This window comes from Schistocerca gregaria, chromosome 3 (genome assembly GCF_023897955.1).
Source record: "Schistocerca gregaria isolate iqSchGreg1 chromosome 3, iqSchGreg1.2, whole genome shotgun sequence".
NCBI classification, from domain to species: Eukaryota; Metazoa; Arthropoda; class Insecta; order Orthoptera; family Acrididae; genus Schistocerca; species Schistocerca gregaria.
In genome coordinates, this window is record NC_064922.1 from 788,589,832 (window position 1) to 788,612,012 (window position 22,181).

The 22,181-nt window shown below is 42.1% G+C and overlaps 1 protein-coding gene across 1 annotated transcript in view; it reads right to left on the reverse strand.

The window, feature by feature from the left end:
* The window catches only part of LOC126354244 (sialin-like), an 85,965-nt gene that overhangs the window by 20,988 nt on the left and 42,796 nt on the right, over positions 1-22,181 (reverse strand). Inside the window, exons 5-7 of the mRNA XM_050003746.1 lie at positions 12,702-12,916; positions 7,900-8,052; positions 177-309 (exon numbers count right to left, since the gene is read on the reverse strand). Of these exons, the coding sequence (XP_049859703.1) occupies positions 177-309; positions 7,900-8,052; positions 12,702-12,916 (501 nt within the window). The remainder of the gene's footprint in view (positions 1-176; positions 310-7,899; positions 8,053-12,701; positions 12,917-22,181) is intronic.

Sequence of the window (22,181 nt, forward strand, 5' to 3'; positions counted from 1 at the left end):
TCACACACTCTGCATTAACGATATGTTCTATTTCGATACAGAGAACTACAGAGTGCATAAATGACGTGACACATCTGTGAATATATCGTACTAGATTTTCAGGACTTGAAAATTACGGAAAAATTCCAAGATTTCCAATCAAACATCATAAAAACGCAACACCTTCAAGAACTTACTCAGCCCATTGACGACGCGGAGTCCGTTGATTTTGGAGATGTAGCCCTTGCGAAACACTACGTCGCCAGCCCAACCAAACAGCAGGCTTCCAATCACACCAGTGATTTGCGGAATGGCGGACAGGAAACCGTTCTGCGGAAAGAACAGACATTTGGAGATATCGGAAATGTAGTTGCAAATTCAACTTATAAACTATTTGTAGCGTCCTATACAATTTTTTGCCATATCTCAGTTAAAAGTAAGGGGTGGGTGTACATATAAAAAAACTGATTTGTAGTGATTCTTCGAAAACATCTTAAACACTCAAAGTTGAAGTTTGGTTGTATCGCAGTGTTTTACTAGCCATAATTCTTCTGGAGATGATATTCACTTGTTTCCTTCGACACATTTGCTCCCTTACATTTGGATTTATAGCTTAAAGTGGAATACCGACCACGGTACAGCTCGGCTTTTTGGCAGAAAAACCACTGTGAGAGGTGAATGATTACTGAACCGACTGGGGACCGAATTCTAAAGCTTTAGATTTCTTCGTATGGCTTTAACCGACACCTTAATAACACAAATGTTTAAAATACGTACTTTTCGTCGTGTTGCTCTGTAATTAATTGTATTCACTCTGCCTTTTTCTCAGTGCTATAATGCTATAACACTTCCTTCAGAAGACAAAACAGCCATCCGTCTCCTTCTCTCTCATTTAGCGTTTTCTAATTCGTCACATCCAAAATAAGATGACTTGATTCTAATTGACGAAGATTAGAAATAAGAAACGTGATACAAAATGTGCGTGAGCAGATAATCCGAAATTATATCAATTACAATTTTACAGCAGGTTGCTTACGTTTAATATTTGTTAATTAAAATCAAGCCACCTGACATAGAATGTGACTATATATTTAATTTGAAATTAGAGGGAAGGAAGCGGTGGCTATGACTGGCCAGTGATACTGCTAGGATTAATATTTTCATTACTTAAATTCGTGTCAGAAGCATCAGATAACAAATTGAAAGAATAAAGAAGTAGGGCTTACATGCTAAGGGAATGTAACTGACAAGAACACTTGTTAGTGTCTGTAACACTTACAGCAAGTGACAGATACTGTAAGAGGCGATCAAAAAGTTTCCGTATGAGGGCGTTGCTGCAGCGTATATGTAACGTATCGCGACTCTGATGCGGGTATATAAGCACTGACGTATGTTGTTGTTGTGGTCTTCAGTCCTGAGACTGGTTTGATGCAGCTCTCCATGCTACTCTATCCTGTGCAAGCGTCTTCATCTCCCAGAACCCACTGCAACCTACATCCTTCTGAATCTGCTTAGTGTAGTCATCTCTTGGTCTCCCTCTACGATTTTTACCCTCTACGCTGCCCTCCAATACTAAATTGGTGATCCCTTGATGCCTTAGAACATGTCCTACCAACCGATCCCTTCTTCTGGTCAAGTTGTGCCACAAACTTCTCTTCTCCCCAATCCTATTCAATACCTCCTCATTAGTTATGTGATCTACCCATCTAATCTTCAGCATTCTTCTGTAGCACCACATTTCGAAAGCTTCTATTCTCTTCTTGTCCAAACTATTTATCGTCCATGTTTCACTTTCATACATGGCTACACTCCATACAAATACTTTCAGAAATGACTTCCTGACCCTTAAATCTAGACTCGATGTTAACAAATTTCTCTTCTTCAGAAACGCTTTCCTTGCTATTGCCAGTCTACATTTTATATCCTCTCTACTTCGACCATCATCAGTTATTTTGCTCCCCAAATAGCAAAACTCCTTTACTACTTTAAGTGTCTCATTTCCTAATCTAATTCCATCAGCATCGCCCGACTTCATTCGACTACATTCCATTATCCTCGTTTTGATCTTGTTGATGTTCAACCTATATCCTACTTTCAAGACACTATCCATTCCGTTCAACTGCTCTTCCAAGTCCTTTGCAGTCTCTGACAGAATTACAGTGTCATCGGCGAACCTCAAAGTTTTTATTTCTTGTCCATGGATTTTAATACCCGCTCCAAATTTTTCTTTTGTTTATTTTACTGCTTGCTCAATATACAGATTGAATAACATCGGGGAGAGACTACAACCCTGTCTTACTCCCTTCCCAACCACGGCTTCCCTTTCATGTCCCTCGACTCTTATAACTGCCATCTGGTTTCTGTACAAATTGCAAATAGCCTGTCGCTCCCTATATTTTACCCCTGCCACCTTCATAATTTGAAAGAGCGTATTCCAGTCAACATTGTCAAAAGCTTTCTCTAAGTCTACAAATGCTAGAAACGTAGGTTTGTCCTTCCTTAATCTAGCTTCTAAGATAAGTCGTAGGGTCAGTATTGCCTCACGTGTTCCAACATTTCTACGAAATCCAAACTGATCTTCCCCGAGGTCGGCTTCTACTAGTTTTTCCATTCGTCTGTAAAAAATTCGCGTTAGTATTTTCCAGCTGTGACTTATTAAACTGATAGTTCGGTAATTTTCACATCTGTCAACACCTGCTTTCTTTGAGATTGGAATTATTATATTCTTCTTGAAGTCTGAGGGTATTTCGCCTGTCTCATACATCTTGCTCACCAGATGGTAGAGTTTTGTCAGGAATGGCTCTCCCAAGGCCGTCAGTAGTTCCAATGGAATGTTGTCTACTCCGGCGGCCTTGTTTCGACTCAGGTCTTTCAGTGCTCTGTCAAACTCTTCACGTAGTATCATGTCTCCCATTTCGTCTGCATCTACGTCCTCTTCCATTTCCATAATATTGTCCTCAAGTACATCGCCCTTGTATAGACCCTCTATATACTCCTTCCACCTTTCTGCTTTCCCTTCTTTGCTTAGAACTGGGTTTCCATCTGAGCTCTTGATGTTCATACAAGTGGTTCTCTTTTCTCCAAAGGTCTCTTTAATTTTCCTGTAGGCAGTATCTATCTTACCCCTAGTGAGATAAGCCTCTACGTCCTTACATTTGTCCTCTAGCCATCCCTGCTTAGCCATCTTGCACTTCCTGTCGATCTCATTTTTGAGACGTCTGTATTCCTTTTTGCCTGCTTCATTTAATGCATATTTATACTTTCTTCTTTCATCAATTAAATTCAATATTTCTTCCGTTACCCAAGGATTTCTAGTAGCCCTCGTCTTTTTACCTACTTGATCCTCTGCTGCCTTCACTACTTCATCCCTCAAAGCTACCCATTCTTCTTCTACTGTATTTCTTTGCCCCATTCCTGTCAATTGCTCCCTTATGCTCACCCTCTAACTCTGTACAACCTCTGGTTCTTTTAGTTTATCCAGGTCCCATCTCCTTAAATTCCCACCTTTTTGCAGTTTCTTCAGTTTTAATCTACAGGTCATAACCAACAGATTGTGGTCAGAGTCCACATCTGCCCCTGGAAATGTCTTACAATTTAAAACCTGGTTCCTAAATCTCTGTCTTACCATTATATAATCTATCTGATACCTTTTAGTATCTCCGGGATTCTTCCATGTATATAACCTTCTTTTATGATTCTTGAACCAATTGTTACCTATGATTAAGTTGTGCTCTGTGCAAAATTCTACCAGGCGGCTTCCTCTTTCATTTCTTTGCCCCAATCCAAATTCACCTACTACGTTTCCTTCTCTCCCTTTTCCAACACTCGAATTCCAGTCACCCATTACTATTAAATTTTCATCTCCCTTCACTATCTGAATAATTTCTTTTATTTCATCATACATTTCTTCAATTTCCTCGTCATATGCAGAGCTAGTTGGCATATAAACTTGTACTAGTGTAGTAGGTGTGGGCTTCGTATCTATCTTGGCCACAATAATGCGTTCACTATGCTGTTTGTAGTAGCTTACCCGCATTCGTATTTTGCTATTCATTATTAAACCTACTCCTGCATTACCCCTATTTGATTTTGTGTTTATAACCCTGTAGTCACCTGACCAGAAGTCTTGTTCCTCCTGCCACCGAACTTCACTAATTCCCACTATATCTAACTTTAACCTATCCATTTCCCTTTTTAAATTTTCTAACCTACCTGCCCGATTAAGGGATCTGACATTCCACGCTCCGATCCGTAGAACGCCAGTTTTCTTTCTGCTGATAACGACATCCTCTTGAGTAGTCCCCGCCCGGAGATCCGAATGGGGGACTATTTTACCTCCGGAATATTTTACCCAAGAGGACGCCATCATCATTTAATCATACAGTAAAGCTGCACTGACGTATAGGCAACGGATTAGGGTGACATTTGTGACTTTCCGACGAGAGTGTGGTAAACGGTGGAACTTGAACTATTAAGACGCTATTACCAAATCTTTCCTAGTAGGACCAACGTGCTGTCATTCTTTTCTTGGCTGTCGAAGGACAAACACCTGTAGACATCCATCGGAGAATGAAGAATGTTTATGGGGCAGTATCTTCGTCGAAAACCACCATTGCGGAATGCTGTTGCTTCATGATAACACAATTCTTCATATTTCAAATGTCGTACGCAGAAGTTATGCCAACTCAAGTGGGAGGCACTGGAGTATGCACACTGTAGTCCTGGCCTCTCCCCATGCAGTTTTCATCCAATCGCTTAAATCCCTTAAAAGAGGCTTCGAAGGGTCAACGATTGCTGTCGGACGAGGACGTGGAGCAGGCAATTACTGACTTCTTCACGCTGCAGGACACGGTGTTTTGCCAGTTGCTATCTTGCGTTGATGGGATGATTAACTCAATTCTTACGCCTACTTTGTCTGACTGGCGTACCGATTTTGGTCTGCACGGCGTTTGAGCAGAAACTTTTTGATCGCCCATTATAATAACAGTTTTCTTATAATAATGTGTAGGAACTTTATTAAGAACAGTTTTATTAAGCAGCAATTTTCCACAGTCATTACAACATGTTTCCTTCGATTCCAGGCAAAAAAACTGAATCTCTGATTTGTTGCCAGTGCCCTCATGAATCACTAATATTGTGCATCACGTATTACTTTCTAGTTTACTTAGAACACTCGTATCACACAGCCTGTGACATATTTAACAGATTCCTTTCTTTACACAATTCACAATGCCTCAAGATATACTCCGAGTACCTACCGAGCGAGAGGGCGTAATGGTTAGCACACTGGACTCGTATTCGGTAAAACGACTGTTCAAATGCTCGTCCTGCCATCCAGATTTAAGTTTTCTGTTATGTCTCTAAATCTCTCCAGACAAAGGCCGGGATGGTTCCTTTGAAAGGGCGCGGCCGATTTCCTTCCCCACCTTTGAAGCAGTCCAAGTTTATGCTCCGTCTCTAATGACCTCGACGTTGACGCGACGTTAAATCCTAATCTTCTTAATTTCCTTCTTGCCACTATCTAGAAAAGAGAAATCTGAATGGGTTGTGAGGACTAGGAATGTAAGCCGCGCGGTTTAGGGAGCTGCAGTCATGGACTGTGCGGCTGGTGCCGGCGGAGGTTCGAGTCCTCTCTCGGGCATGGGTGTGTGTGTTTGTACTTAGAATAATTTAAGTTAAGTAGTGTGTAAGCTTAGGGACTGATGACCTTAGGAGTTAAGTACCATAAGATTCCACACACATTTGAACATTTTTTTTTTTTAACTAGGAATGTAAGAAATTCAATGAGAAAGGTTGTGGTTATGCGCTGATATGTAATCATCTCATTGTATTCCGATCAGTGCGGTAATCCTATTTGAAGAAGGGCTGTAACTACATTTCTCTCAAGACGATGTAGCTCTGATGAAGTGCGTTGTTTGGTCCACTGAGAAATACGTTTTCTTCATTAACTTCAATTTATTATGTTAAGCAGTTGTGACGTCCTGTAATTGCTTAGTGATTGTAACGGTCAGAGTGAAAAGAACGGAAATTTATTTATTCTGTTAAAAAGGAATTTGTAGTTTGCGAACGAAAAAATGTGCGGTAGGTCTGGTCACTCTCCTTTCTGGATTTGTGGTCTACGTTTCTGAATTAACAGTGACTTGCGCTACCCCAAAGAGAGTCGAACTGTGCGCTATGTGGTTTTCTGAATCTGTATTCGCTAATGATTTATGACAGGTCTCGTGAGGCACTCTACACTCTGTATTAGAACATTACGTATCTTTACTAGGATAATATAATGTCAGACATCTACATCCCATGTACTCAATACTACAACACAACTATTATTCGAAAAATTTGTCAGAGTGTGGAAATATAAAGCAACGTAGGGTTGCAGTTGATACAAAGCGTTTAGACGTTTGTACTCCATAGTAAATAGAGAACTGACTTTATACTGAATTACAAATAAACAATAATTTCTATTTTCCAAACGCTCCGCTCGCTCTTGGCTCAGCTCTTATTTAAGGAAGCCAAGCAGACCGGCAAAAACGATCATTTCTATTGCCGAAGAATTACTTGTGGTATTATAGACAGTCACAGCTACAAAATACTAACGCGAATTCTTTACAGACGAATGGAAAAACTAGTAGAAGCCGACCTCGGGGAAGATCAGTTTGGATTCCGTAGAAATGTTGGAACACGTGAAGCAATACTGACCCTACGACTCATCTTAGAAAATAGATTAAGGAAGGGCAAACCTACGTTTCTAGCATTTGTAGACTTACAAAAAGCTTTTGACAATGTTGACTGGAATACTCTCTTTCAAATTCTGAAGGTGGCAGGGGTAAAATACAGGGAGCGAAAGGCTATTTACAATTTTTACAGAAACCAGATGGCAGTTATTAGAGTCGAGGGACATGAAAGGGAGGCAGTGGTTGGGAAGGGAGTGAGACAGGGTTGTAGTCTCTCCCCGATGTTATTCAATCTGTATATTGAGCAATCAGTAAAGAAAACAAAAGAAAAATTCGGAGTAGGTATTAAAATCCACGGAGAAGAGATAAAAACTTTGAGGTTCGCCTATGACATCGTAATTCCGTCAGGGACAGCAAAGGACTTGGAACAGCAGTTGAACGGAATGGACAGTGTCTTGAAAGGAGGATATAAGATGATCATCAACAAAAGCAAAACAAGGATAATGGAATGTAGTCGAATTAAGTCGGATGATGCTGAGAGAATTAGATTAGGAAATGAGACACTTAAAGTAGTAAAGGAGTTTTGCTATTTGGGGAGTAAAATAACTGATGATGGTCGAAGTATAGAGGATATAAAATGTAGACTGGCAATGGCAAGGAAAGCGTTTCTGAAAAAGAGAAATTTGTTAACATCGAGTATAGATTTAAGTGTCAGGAAGTCATTTCTGAAAGTATTTGTATGGAGTGTAGCCATGTATGGAAGTGAATCATGGACGATAAATAGTTTGCACAAGAAGAGAATAGGAGATTTCGAAATGTGGTGCTACAGAAGAATGCTGAAGATTAGATGGGTAGATCACATAACTAATGAGGAAGTATTGAATCGGATTGGGGAGAAGAGAAGTTTGTGGCACAACTTGACCAGAAGAAGGGATCGGTTGGTAGGACATGTTCTGAGGCATCAAGGGATCACAATTTAGTATTGGAGGGCAGCGTGGAGGGTAAAAATCGTATAGGGAGACCAAGAGATGACTACACTAAGCAGATTCAGAGGGATGTAGGCTGCAGTAGGTACTGGGAGATGAAGAAGCTTGCACAGGATAGAGTAGCATGGAGAGCTGCATCAAACCAGTCTCAGGACTGAAGTCCACAACAACAACAACAGACTGACAAAACAATTAAAAAACAAAACAAATTGTCAGACTTCTTTGGATAATATTTTAGCCAGATTTTATGATAGACAACTTACGCTTCGCACGTCGAAGTGAAGAATGTTGGCTATGTAGAGCGGCAGCGATGTGATGAGCAGGTAGTACGTCCAGTCTAATGTAATCATAAGTGAGACGAAAGCCCACAGGGGTGGTGACAGCAGGATTCTCTTCCAAGGCACAGGCAGCTTCTTCTGTAATACCAGAGAAACACTGTCAATCACCCGATTTGACTCGACATTTGAGTCAGACATGCATGTATTTTCCCCATTACTTCCTTATCTAACAACTGTTTTTATTCAAACTGTGGAATCGTAACCTTGCAAACATATTATTAAAATTTGAGGGATGTTGTAAGTTTTACTTAATATCCTCGTGAAGGAACCACTTTAATGGGAAAGTGGAGACTGTTTGTCAACTTATTAACTGACCAGCTTTCATTGTGCAAAATTACAAGTCTAGTGAACAAAGAGCCAAGTTAACAATCTGAAGGCGAGTTTAGTGCCCTGAAGTCTCTTCTGGAGTCTTATGCCGAGGAATATAAGCTGAGGAGAAAGATAATCCTTAGTATCACTGCTAGAACACCTGCAAAACACAAGCCCACGCCGCGTACAGAAATTTTGCCACCTATTTCCCTTTGCTACTGTATTATCATCATGCAGAACGGGGTATTGTGAGCATTGTTCAGAAATAAAAGATCGTGCCCGCTAGGAGCAGATTTTAGACGCGTTGTGAAGCGGAGGAAAGATTATAAACTCAAGAAAAGCCCAGCTTAGATCAGACGAAGAGGACGGAGCTGACGATTGTCGGAGGTAGTCGGCCTGTTAATACAGCCTGCTTTGGTCGCATCATCCCACGCCTCCACCTTCAGATCGAGAAAGGAGCAGGACACAGCTGGAACCTATCGCAGTTGCTGACTTCACTGTTAACTGGTTATAGACTGGTTTTACGTCCATGTTCCCTACATACCATATTTTTCATAGTAGCTTGATAGCCAAGTGACAAGGAGACAAGGCCTTGATTTACGTGTGTAAGTGGGAGCGCTCTAGCCGAATCTAAGATTTTTTTTGGTGCTTTTATCCTGTGGGAACTTTCATCTACATCAACTCTGAGCTAGGTGTAATATTGTCGCCTGTAAGATCCCAAAGGTGTCGGCAAATTTTTAATTAGCCTATGTAATCTAACTGATACCTCACTGTGATAGTCTCCGATATTGCACCATACTGAATGGCCACATAACCACATTTTAGTAGCTTTACGCTTAGCAGATACGTGAAGATTTCAGTTAGATCACATCATGGTCAGACAGAAATTCCGAAATCAGACACTGGATTGTAAGGCTTAATCAGGAACAGATATAAACTCAGATCACAATTCAGTAATAATGAAGAGGTGGATCAAATTTAAGAGAATAGCCAGGAACAATCAATGAACAAGTAAGTGAAATACGGAAGTTCTAAGGAATGAAGAGATACACATGAAGTTCTCTGAGGTTATAGCTACTGCGATAATGAACATCTCGGTAGGCAGTTAAGTTCAAGAGGAATGGGCGTTCCTTAAAAGGGCAGTCACAGAAGTTGGAAATAAAACTGTAGGTACAAGGAAGGTAACTGCGAAGGAACCATGAATAACAGAAGGAATACTTCAGCTGATCGACGAAAGAAGAAACTACAAAAGTATTCAGGGAAATTCAGGAACACAGGAATAGAAGTCACTTTGGAATGAAATAAATAGGAATGGCAGGCAAGCTAAGCCAAAATGGCTGCATGAAAGATATTAAGAAATCGAAAAAGGAAAGATTGCCGGAAGGACGGACTCCACATACTGGGGGCCGAACCTCACAATAACCCTGGGTTCGATGTGGGGAGGCGGCGGAGTGGGTGGACTGCCGTGGCCTGTTGTAGGGTTGTGGAGCACTGTGGGCAACGGCGGGACGAATCCTCTCCGTCGTTTCTAGGTCCCTGGTTCCATACACAATATGCGCAACCCCTAGGAGCCTGTGATAAGAATTTTGAAACACCCTTATATCATGCCCTCTTGGATTTTTGTAGATGTTATAATTATACAGCCGCGCGGATTGGCCGCGCGGTTTAAGGCATCATGTCACGGATTGCGCGGCCCCTTCAACCGGACGGTCCAGTCTTCCCTCGGGCATGAATGTGTGTGTTATCCTTAGCATAAGTTAGTTTAAGTAGTGTGTAAGTCTAGGGACCGATGACCTCAGCAGTTTTGTCCCTTAGGAATTCACACACATTCGAACATTTTTTATAATTATACAGCTCACCACTTTATCTCCATTCGTTTCGGTACCGCCAACATTTGACGCAACCTTATATTTTCGAAGGCTTTCTCTTTTCACAAAGGCTAGGAACGTATTGTGACTTTTGTTTTTACTGTACTTCCATTACTAAACGCAAAGAAAGAGTTGCTTCTCCTGTATGTTTTTCCGCCTGTTTTGACACCTCATTGCGTTTTGTGCAGTGTATCTTCAGCTTTTCACTCCCTTCTTTTCTACATTACTCTCGTTAGGGTTCTGATTAACACAACTCCGAATGTGTATCGTAGGCCCTTTTGATTTATTTGAGGTCTGATAATTCAATGCTGTATGGAATAAGTAACACATTACACTAACAACGACTTCTTACTTTTCAACCTTCTTCCGATCTTCTGTTACATTTCGGCAGTGTTCTCCAGCAATGACACTCGACTTATATGCTAAAAGAGCAGAGTTCAATTCCGTGTTCGGCGATCCTGATTTAGGTCATCCGTGGTTTCCCTAGATCTCACGAGGCAAATGCCAAAATGGTTCCTTTGAAAAGGATGTTCAGCCATAAAAATTCTTTCCTTCCTTCTCCGAGCAGGCTTTTAATGTATAGATAGCTCTCTTTTATTTTCTCTTTTTTCTACGCTTGAAATAGATTACCCCTCTGAAGCTTTTCGTTTTACTTGCCCGGAATTACATTTCAACTTCACCCAAGCGGCATTGATTTTGTTCTGGCCACATTCGTCTCAGTTTCTTTACATACCTTTCTCATACTTTAACAGTTAACGTTTAACACTTTCTGTTAATTTCATTTGGTCCACTTGTCCATCCTTTGCATTTTCCTCTATTTTCTTTTTTTCATCGATACGATAGTTCCCTGTGTTATTGAAAGTATCATCATCTCTGTTTTCGTTATACCTTTGGTAACAGTCTGCTCTATTTAGTTGTTATCTTTGGTTTTACGTTCCGACTTTCTAATATATTACTCTCTACTGTTACTTGTGCTGTTGAGCACTGGCTAGGGGAATTTTCCATAGTCTCATTCTTTCATAGTTTTCTATTCATTGAATTTTCATCTCCCTTTTTAGAAGTCTTCATATACACTACTGGCCATTAAAATTGCTACACCACGAAGATGACGTGCTACAGACGCGAAATTTGACCGACAGGAAGAAGATGCTGTGACATGCAAATGACTAGCTTTTCAGATCATTCACACAAGGCTGGCGCCGGTGGCGACAACTACAACGTGCGGACATGAGGAAACTTTCCAACCGATTTCTCATACACAAGCAGTAGTTGACCGTCGTTGCCTGGTGAAACGTGGTTGTGATGCCTCGTGTAAGGCGGACAAATGCGTACCATCACGTTTCCAACTTTGATAAAGGTCGGGTTGTAGCCTATCGCCCCGTTGGTAGAGATCCAATGACTGTTAGCAGAATGTGGAATCGGTGGGTTCAGGAGGGTAATACGGATCGCCGTGCTAGATCCCAACAGCCTCGTATCGCTAACAGTCGAGATGACAGGCATCTTATCCGCATGGCTGCAACGGATCGTGCAGCCACGTCTCGATCCCTGAGTCAACAGATGGGGACGTTTGCAAGACAACAACCATTTACACGAAAAGTTCAACAAGGTTTGCAGCAGCATGGACTATCAGCTCGGAGACCATGGCTGCTCTTACCTTTGACGCTGCATCACAGACAGGAGTGCCTGCGATGGTTTACTCATCGACGAACCTGGGTGCACGAATGGAAAAATGTCATTTTTTTTAGATGAATCCAGCATCATGATGGTCGCATCCGTGTTTGGCGACATCGCGGTGAACGCACATTGGAAGCGTGTATTCGTCGTCGCCATACTGGCGTATCACCCGGCGTGATGGTATGGGGTGCCGTTGGTTACACGTCTCGGTCACCTCTTGTTCGCATTGACGGCTTTTTGAACAGTGGGCGTTACATTTGAGATGTGTTACGACCCGTAGCTCTATCCTTCATTCCATCCCTGAGAAACCCTACATTCCAGCACCACATGTTGCAGGTCCTGTACGGGCCTTTCTGGATACAGAAAATGTTCGACTGCCGCCCTGGACAGCTCATTCTCCAGATCTCTCACCAATTGAAAACGTCTGGTCAATGGTGGCTGAGCAACTGGCTCGTCACAATACGCCAGTCACTACTCTTGATGAACTGTGGTATCGTGTTGGAGCTGCATGTCAGCTGTACCTTTACAAGCCATCCAAGCTCTGTTTGACTCAATTCCCAGGCGTATCAAGGCCGCTATTACGGCCGGAGATGGTTGTTCTGGGTACTGATTTCTCAGGATCTTTGCCCCAAATTGTGTGAAAATGTAATCACATGTCAGTTCTGGTATAATATATTTGTCCAATGAATACCCGTTTATTATCAGCAATTCTTCTTGGTGTAGCAATTTTAATGGCCAGTAGTGTATTATCTTTGCTTGCTCAACATCGTACTGTTACATATACCGTGGAATGTGCCGTCAGTTTCTTTTCAGTCTTTAGAGAACAGTCCTGTCATAAGAGAAGAACCATAAAAATAATATGGAGGGTAATGAAACCTTGGCACTAGACACGATTGTAGCCTCAATGTAGCGACGCTCCACTGGGTCGATGCTCCGGTGCTGCGCCGGTGAGTCTTGAGCGAGCAGACACCACGGCAGGCACCACAGCAACCCGACGGCGCCGAAGAAGTAGAAGGCCAGGGGCCAGCCGACCGCCGTCTCGCACAGCGCGCCTGACACTGCCATCGACACCAGAGTTCCTCCGAACACTCCTGCCGGCAAACGAATGACAAACTGTACTACACGACTGCAAAATCCATTATATGCGCTGTAGAAACATACGATGCAAATAAAAAACATTACTAATATTTTTATTTTATATATTTGCACTAAAGGAACCATCTGGTAAGCACATCATCGGCATGCTTTTTTATCTTTCATTCGATGCTCTTACTCCAGCTCCCGACAATCTTCCGTGTTGTTTCGCATAATAAGGCGTCGTAGTGGTCACACAACAATGTAGGCACTGCTTTTCGTACTTCATTTACAACTATATCTACATGATTTCTCACGATTAAGAGGTTGGAAGAGGTTTCATAGAACCACGTACCGAGTATTGCTCTATCGTTCCACTCTCGAAGAATGAGTGGGAAAAATGACCATTTTAATCTCTCTGTGGCCGTAGAGAATCTAATTCGTACAAAGCTGTGGTCGTCGAAAGTACCACCATAAAGCTAATAAATGGATTCAGCAAAATGACTGGAGCAGTATACAACAGAAACAACTCTTTTCTCGAAAACAGACTTTCTCGAAAACAGATCTCGAAATCGGGTGTTTGAATTTCTTGTTTCCGGTTATTGGCTGGCATTGCACTGAAATTTTATAGTTTGGATGGTACTCTGCTTCTAAGGCAATTTACCTGGATATATAGCAACTGAATTACATTCAGTTAAACGAAATGGAATCCAGAATCAATAAAGACGCTATAACATGAAATTATATCACTGAGTACGTCCAGAAATGCTGAACCTTCAATGCGATGATGTGATTCTTGTAAATGTCCGCCCCTGGTAGCTGCGTGGTCGGCGCGACGGAATGTCATACCTAACGGCCCGGGTTCGATTCGCGACTGGGTCGGAGATTTTCTCCGCTCAGGGACTGGGTGTTGTGTTGTCCTTATCATCATCATTTCCTCCCCATCGAAACGCAAGTTGCCGCAGTGGCGTCAACTAGAAAGACTTGCACCACGCGAACGGTCTACCCGACGGGAGGCTCTAGCCACACGGCACGGCATTCTTATAAATGAAAATTCGTGTCAGCTAGGATTCTAACTCGAATTCCCTGCTTATCACGATTAGTCGCCTTAATTACTGAGGCCGTCCGAGTATTGTTTCAAGACTCATTCAGGTTTCCGCTGTCACTGACGTTTCCACTTACTGCTTTTCAATACTAAAACAGGAAGCTCTCCCACGTAGTGAGAACAGCACTTCTGTGTGAACAGATTTAGTGGAGGGCTGCGGCTTACCCTGCTTCAGGAATATATACCTCCTGCATTAAATTCACTAAATGAAATGAATAGTTACGATCTGAATGAAATATATGAAAACAAAATGAAGCAAAATGAAATCGGGAAATTTATTCAGTAATGCTAAGCCTATAATGTAATGAATATGCTATCCTAAGGACGTACTTGGACGGTGTAGGTGATTAAGGCGACTTCCCTCGATGAATTGGAGATCTGGGTTAGAGTCTCGATCTGATATACATTTCTATTAGCTACGACATATTTATTGTACTGCATTTATGAAGCGTTTTCTCTGATGTCATCCCATACTTTTGTATCACCATTGATTTCATTTCCACTTTTATTTAATTGGAATACATTCTTTTGTGGCAGGGTAAGTCACGGTGTTTCATCAAATACGTCCCATATTCGTGCTGTTATAACATATCGCTTGAGGGAATATCTCACAGTAGTTTTCCGAAGTAATAGCAGCAAATATAAGCGGCCGTAGAAGTTTGAGTAATGCCTGGAGACATGTTCACATAGGCTTGATTAAGGCTATTGTTTGCGTAAAGCAAAAAATCCGTTTTCTAGTCCCCGTCTAGCACAAATGTGCATGTGTCACGAAATATTCCTTACTGGTATATTCCAGTTTGGGTCCACAAAGAGCGCTAGCATCGCCGTCTCTGCAGAAAGCCAACTCCTGAAATTATTCTTAGTTTGCGATTTCAGGTGTTAACACTATACAGACTGGTCCATTGAACGTGACCGGGCCAAATATCTCACGACATAAGCGTCAAACGAAACAACTACAAAGAACGAAACTTGTCTAGCTTCAAGGGGAAAACCAGATGGCGCTATGGTTGGCCCGCTAGACGGCGCTGCCATAGGTCAAACGTATATCAACTGTATTTTTTTAAAAATAGGAACCCCCATTTTTATTGCATATTCGTGTAGTACGTAAAGGAATATGAATGTTTTAGTTGGACCATTTTCTTCACTTTGTGATAGATGGCGCTGTAATAGTCACAAGCATATGGCTCACAATTTTGGACGAACAGTTGGCAACAGGTAGGTTTTTTAAATTAAAATATAGAACGTAGGTACGTTTGAACATTTCATTTCGATTGTTCCAATGTGATACATGTACCTTTATGAACGCATGCTGTTACAGCGTGATTACCTGTAGACACCACATTAATGCAATAAATGCTCAAAATGATGTCCGTCAACCTCGATGCATTTGGCATTACGTGTAACGACATTCCTCTCAACAGCGAGTAGTTTGCCTTCCGTAATGTTCGCACATGCATTCACAATGCGCTGACGCATGTTGTCAGGCGTTGTCGGTGGATCAAGATATCAAATATCCTTCAACTTTCCCCACAGAAAGAAATCGGGGCATGTCATATCCGGTGAAAGTGTGGGCCATAATCTAATGTCTCATTAACTAGTTTGAAAATGGCCATTAATGTGTAGCGCACAAAGGATTACAGAGCGTTACTTTCCACCATTGACGAAATGGCCCAGTAAGACCAGTCCGTATAGCGGTGTTTCGACGACCAGTCCACCTGTCATGAAATGTGCTATTCAATACTGCTTCAACGGCACGCGAGCTATGTGTCGAACATCCATCATGTTGGAAGTACATCGCCATTCTGTCATGCAGTGAAACACCTTGTAGTAACATCGGTACAACATTACGTAGGAAATCAGCATACATTGCACCATTTATATTGCCATCGATAAAATGAGGGCCAATTATCCTTCCTCCCATAACGCCGCACCATACATTAACCCGCCAAGGTCGCTGATGTTCCACTTGTCGCAGCCATCGTGGATTTTCCGTTGCCCAATAGTGTATATTACGCCGGTTTACGTTACCGTTGGTGAATGACGCTCCGTCGCTAAATAGAATGCGCCCAAAAAATCTGTCATCGACCGGTAATTTCTCTTCTGCCCAGTGACAGAACTGTACACGACGTGCAAATTCGTCGCCATACAATTCCTGGTGCATAGAAATATGGTACGAGTGCAAATGATGTTGAAGTAGCATTCTCAACATAGACGTTTTTGAGATTCCCGATTGTCGCCCAATTTGTCCGCTACTGATGTGCGGATTAGCCACGACAGTAGCTAAAATACCTACTCGGGCATCATCATTTGTTGCAGGTCGTGGCTGACGTTCCTCACATGGCTGAACACTTCCTGTTTCCTTAAATAACGTAACTATCCGGTGAACGTTCTACACACTTGGATGATGTCGTCCAGGATACCGAGCAGCATACATAGCACACGCCCGTTGGGCATTTTGATCGCAATAGCCATACATCTACACTATATCGACCTTTTCCGCAATTGGCAAACGGTCCATTTTAACATGGGTAATGTATCACGAATCAAATACCGTCCGCACTGGCGGAATGTTACATGATACCACGCACTTCTACGTTTGTGAGTATTACAGCGCCATCTATCACAAAGCGAAAAAAGTGGTCCAGCTAAAACATTCATATTTCTTGACGTACTACACGAATATGTAACAAAAATGGGGGTTCCTATTTTTAAAAACGCAGTTGATATCCGTCTGACCTGTGGCAGCGCCATCTAGCGGGCCAACCATAGCGCCATCTGGTTTCCTCCTTCAAGCTAGACGAGTTCCGTTCTTTGTAGGTTTTTCGTTTGATGCTTATTTCGTGCGACATTTGGTCCGATCACTATCAATGGACTACCCTGTATACTCCCGCTGCCCCATCGATAGTTAGTGGCCACCTCATCAATACTATCAGCTAAACTTTTAGATCCATTGTGTCTTCTTTTTGTTTCCCTTAAAGTTTATCCCCTCTATGAGGTCGGCTTTTTCAGGATTTGGCAAGTTTTATATTCGTTAACTTCGTGGACCGATGTTCTTTCTGGCGCTGCCGTCGTCATGGCGACCTAAGGAAGGCAAATTATGTGCACCGTCTGTCTTCGAATATGTAAGCTTCGTTCTGTATGCTATCGTATTTTAATTGTTCGCATATCGCATCCTCTGAGTTGGAAGTTAGGATCAACCCAGTATTTGACTTAACGAGAGAGAGAAACCGCCTAAAAACCACACTCAGGCTGGCCGATGTGTCAAGCCATGGTCATTAATCCACCCGCGGATTCCATTCGGGAGTGGTTCACCTCTCTAAACCGCCGGATAGCGCACTGCGAATAATGCTGTTCAGACTGGTCTTACAGAGCCATTCCGTCAATGGTGGAAAATAACGTTCTGTACTCCATTAAATGAAACAACAAGTTTACTGTTACCAGTCACCGTTTTATTTTTTCCACGACGCGTTTCGAAGGTTTAAACCTCCATCATCGGGTGGATTTACATTAGTTAGTATTACATATATGTGTGTGTTTTGTTACGATTTCGGAGGAACTTGTGGCACTGCCTAGTAGATAAACAAGACACTATTTCAGAATATGGTTTTGGATAACTTATTGACAAAAAAATTAAACTGATATCTAATGGTAAACTTTAATAAGTAAACTAGAGTACCTCCAGTGGTCACAGGTTCCTTTTTCTGTCGTAACACTTCACATGTATACTGCCACATTTGTAAACAAATATGGCGTCTGGAATCAGCAGGGTGCAAGGTTCGTACAGCAGAAGAGAAGACATAATCGCAAAGTGCAAAGAATATACATCGTAACAACATTATTACAGAATAATCGTTAAGGCATTTGGAGGTGTTTGTTTTGAGGAGTCGAATATATGTGTGTGTACTTCAGGTGGTATATAAATCCAATTATGAAAGGTTAAAACAGCTAAACATTCGTACTCGTTTATACAATCAGGTGAAATGTTAAAATGGCTTAAACTTCATACTTGCTAATAACAATTAGGTGAAATGTTACAGGCTTGAATTACAATGATCATATTGGCTTCTGCTGTACGAACCTTGCACCCAGCTGATTCCAGATGCCATATTTGTTTACAAATGTGGCAGTATACATGTGAATTGTTACGACAGAAAAAGGAACTTGTTACCACTGGAGGTACTCTAGTTTACTTATTAAAGTTTACCATTAGATACCAGGTTAATTTTTTTGTCGTTAAGTTATCCAAAACCATATTCTGAAATAGTGTCTTGTTTCTCTACTAGGCAGTGCCACAAGTTCCTCCAAAAACGTAACACAACATACACACATATGTAATACTAACTACTGTAAATCCACGCGATGATGGAGGTTTAAACCTTCGAAACGCGTCGTGGAAAAAATAAAACGGTGACTGGTAACAGTAAACTTGTTGTTTCATTTAATGTCAGTAACAGTCACGGTAAAGCCTAACTTAAAAGTGTTCGCATTTAAAGTTCTGTACTCCTTTGTGCGCTACACTTTAATGGTCATTTTCAAACTACCTAATGAGACAACACATTACGGCCATGAAAAGTGGTTAACAAGCGATATGGGAGCCAATGTGCCAACTTTTACACTGTGCAATACATTAAGGGAAGGTTTACTGTCTTTTGGTTAAATAACCGATTTTTTTAAAGTTGCATTTTTGGATACATAAAAGTGTTTAGAATCCACCCCTGAAACGGTTTTTCCGAATACAGAACTGAAATGTTTGTTATTCGCGGTTGAACAAAAAAATGCACTTGCCGAAATCGGCCTTTTTTACGCACCAGTGTTTTTCTTTCGGAGGACGAGTTATTGTACCGGTGCTTGGGAGGAAACACACAAAATTCAAATGAAAGTTTGAACGCGTGTGTTTGGAAGTTAACCGCCAAGCATTTGCAGTCTGGTGCGAAGACTGTGGAGATTGCGACTTTTCTGGCAGTGAGCAGCTTCAACTAAGGGTACTCAGCAATTCCGAAGACCATGACAACGATGGACGTCGCTCTAGGGCTCTATTAGACGCAGTTCGCCAAGCATTCGGACGACCACCGGATTCAAGCGGCCGTACGAGCGGCTCTGGAGTAGCGCAGGATGGCCCACATCGAGCAGAACGCCCTCTTTGAGGAAGAGGAAGGTCTAGTTTATGGATCCGGAATAGCAGATTTAACGTATGTTGCATAATATTGCATTTATCTGTAGTCAAAACTTCAAACGCGTTTTTCTCGAAATGACGTCTTTTTATCGCGCGATATGGTAACTTCAAATTTACTGAACCTATTGGCATGATTCTTTGTTTCCGACGAACCTAACTAAATTGTCTAGGAGTTGTACCACTTTTATTCCGATCCAACAACTATAAATACTTTTACTTGGCCGACGAAGTCGAAAAATCGATGAAATCCCCTGCTCACCAAACTCCCCGTATTTAACCCCAATCGAGAATCTATAGGACAACTTCAGTCGAGCTGTTCGCGTCGTGGATTCTCAACCGAGAAACTTTACGCATCTGGAAATGGTACTGGAGTCAGCATGGCTCCACATAACTGTTGGTACCCTCCATAGCCTCACTGACTCTCTTCGTACATGTCCCTCAGCGGTCCGCTCTGCAAAAGGTTGTTATTCGGGCTTTTGACAGAAGGTCAAATTAATGCAACTGGGCATTGTGTTAAAATGTGAGCCCGAGAGGAGTCAGTTGGGCCATAAAGAATTGACACAATGTTCTCGTCTTCCACACAGTGTAAGGTCCACCACAATGCCACGTAACACTAGATTACCCAGTCAGTCAGATTTAATGTCAACTGTGATAATTTTTTATGTCTGTGTGACGTTGCTGCAGCCCTCCTCCATCGACCCTATTTTTTCAAATGGCCGCCATTTCGTTTCCTATGGTCCAAATAACTTAAGCGAGGTACAACTCCTAAAGAATCTTATATACTTCGCTAACGACAACTCAATTTTCATTTCAAACGAGCCGGCTGACCTGTGACATACCGCGCGTGGAGGTCTACATCGAAATTTTGTTTCGTTCCGACGGCACTTCCGCCTTTGCTCTTCGAAATTTCCGGTTGAAAAAAATTCCAGTTTGTAGAGGAAATATCAATAAACATTTTGAGCAAATTTGACATTGATATCTATGACACATCTCCAGAAAAAAATTCTCAAAGAACATGCTTTTTTGGGACCAAAGATAGTAAACCTCCCCATAATGTGACCACCGCCTATGTCTGGCGTCAACGTGCTTCACCCACTTGGCAGCACTAGCAGTGGAGGGTATATAAAGCTTGTCGGGGGCGGGGGGGGGGGGGGGGGGGGGTGGACAACAGTGCAGTCGTTGTCGCAATGAGATTATCTGACGTCCACGAACATTGGCTTTCGGGCCAAGGATGGAAGCATTTCCAAAACAGCTGAATTTGTAAACTGTACATGTGCCGCCATGATTAAAGTATACCGTGTATGGCAAAATGGCCTCACCAAAAAACGGCGCCGCCGCAACTGTGGTGGACCACGAGTAATCCCCTGCTCACTAAACTCCCCGTATTTAACCCCAATCGAGAATCTGTAGGACAACTTCAGTCAGGCTGTTCGCGTCGTGGATTCTCAACCGAGAAACTTTACGCAGCTGGAAATGGCACTGGAGTCAGCATGGCTCCACATAACTGTTGGTACCCTCCATAGCCTCACTGACTCTCTTCGTACATGTCCCTCAGCGGTCCGCGCTGTAAAAGGTTGTTATTCGGGCTTTTGACAGAAGGTCAAATTAATGCAACTGGGCACTGTATTAAAATGTGAGCCCGAGAGGAGCCAGTTGGGCCAGAAAGAATTGACACAATGTAAGGTCCACCACAATGCCACGTAACACTAGATTGCCCAGTCAGTCAGATTTAATGTCAACTGCGTTAATTTTTTATGTCTGTGTGACGTTGCTGCAGCCCTCCTCCATCATGTAAGGTACCCAAGAGGCAGGTGCAGCGTTGGATGAGGCATCGGTAGGGCTATCACTGATTTTCCTGATTTATCTAAATGATCAAGGTGATAATCTGAGCAGCCCCGTTAGATTGTTTGCAGATGACGCTGTAATTTACCGTCTAGTAAAATCATCGGACGCTCAATTCCGGTTACAAAATGATCTAGAGAGAATTTCTGTATGGTGCGAAAAGTGGCAATTAACACTAAACAAAGAAAAGTGCGAGGTCATCCACATGGGTACTAAAATAAATCAGATAAATTTTGGGTATACGATAAATCGCACAAATCTAAGGGCTGTAGTTCGACTAAATACCTAGGAATTACCATTACGAACAACTTAAATTGGAAAGACCACATAGATAATATTGTGAGGAAGGCGAAACAAAGACTGCGCATTGCTGGCAGAAAACTTAAAAGATGCGACAAACCCACTAAAGGGACAGCCCACATTACACTTGTCCGTCCTCTGCTGGAATATTGCTGCACGGTATGGGATCCTTACCAGGTAGTATTGACGGAGGACATAAAAAAACTGCAAAGAGGGGCAGCTCGTTTCGTGTTATCGCCCAATAGGGGTGAGAGTGTCACTGATATTATACGCGAGTTGGGGTGGCAGTCACTGAAACAAAGGCGGTTTTCTTTGCGGCGAGATCTATTTACGAGAAATCAATCACCAACTCTCTCTTCCGAACGTAGGGAGAAATGATCATCATAATAAAATAAAAGAAATCAGAGCTCGAATGGAAAGATGTAGGTGTTCCCTTTTCCTACGCGCCATTCGAGAGTGGAATGGTAGAGAAGTAGTATGAAAATTGTTCGATGAACCCTCTGCCAGGCACTGAAGTGTGAATTCCACAGTAACCATGTAGATGTAGATGTAGATAAAAAGTGAGTCCGAGACAACATTTTATTGTCGATACTATATTCTTTCTCAGAAAAAAGTACGTTAAGTCTAACAACGTCAAGTAACGTTAAGAAACGTCCGCAAGATATGTAAATAGTGATAAAATGTTAATTGTTAGGAACTGCAGGGAGAGGCTAAGTTACGTCGTAGTGTCAATTAATGGAACCAATCAGAAAAGACCCCAGTGTCCTGTCCAGACGCTCACAGCTTGTAGCTGTTAGCATCCACAAGGACACAAACTTAACGGGTCTCTACACAGATTGGGCTGCTCACCAAACTGCACTCC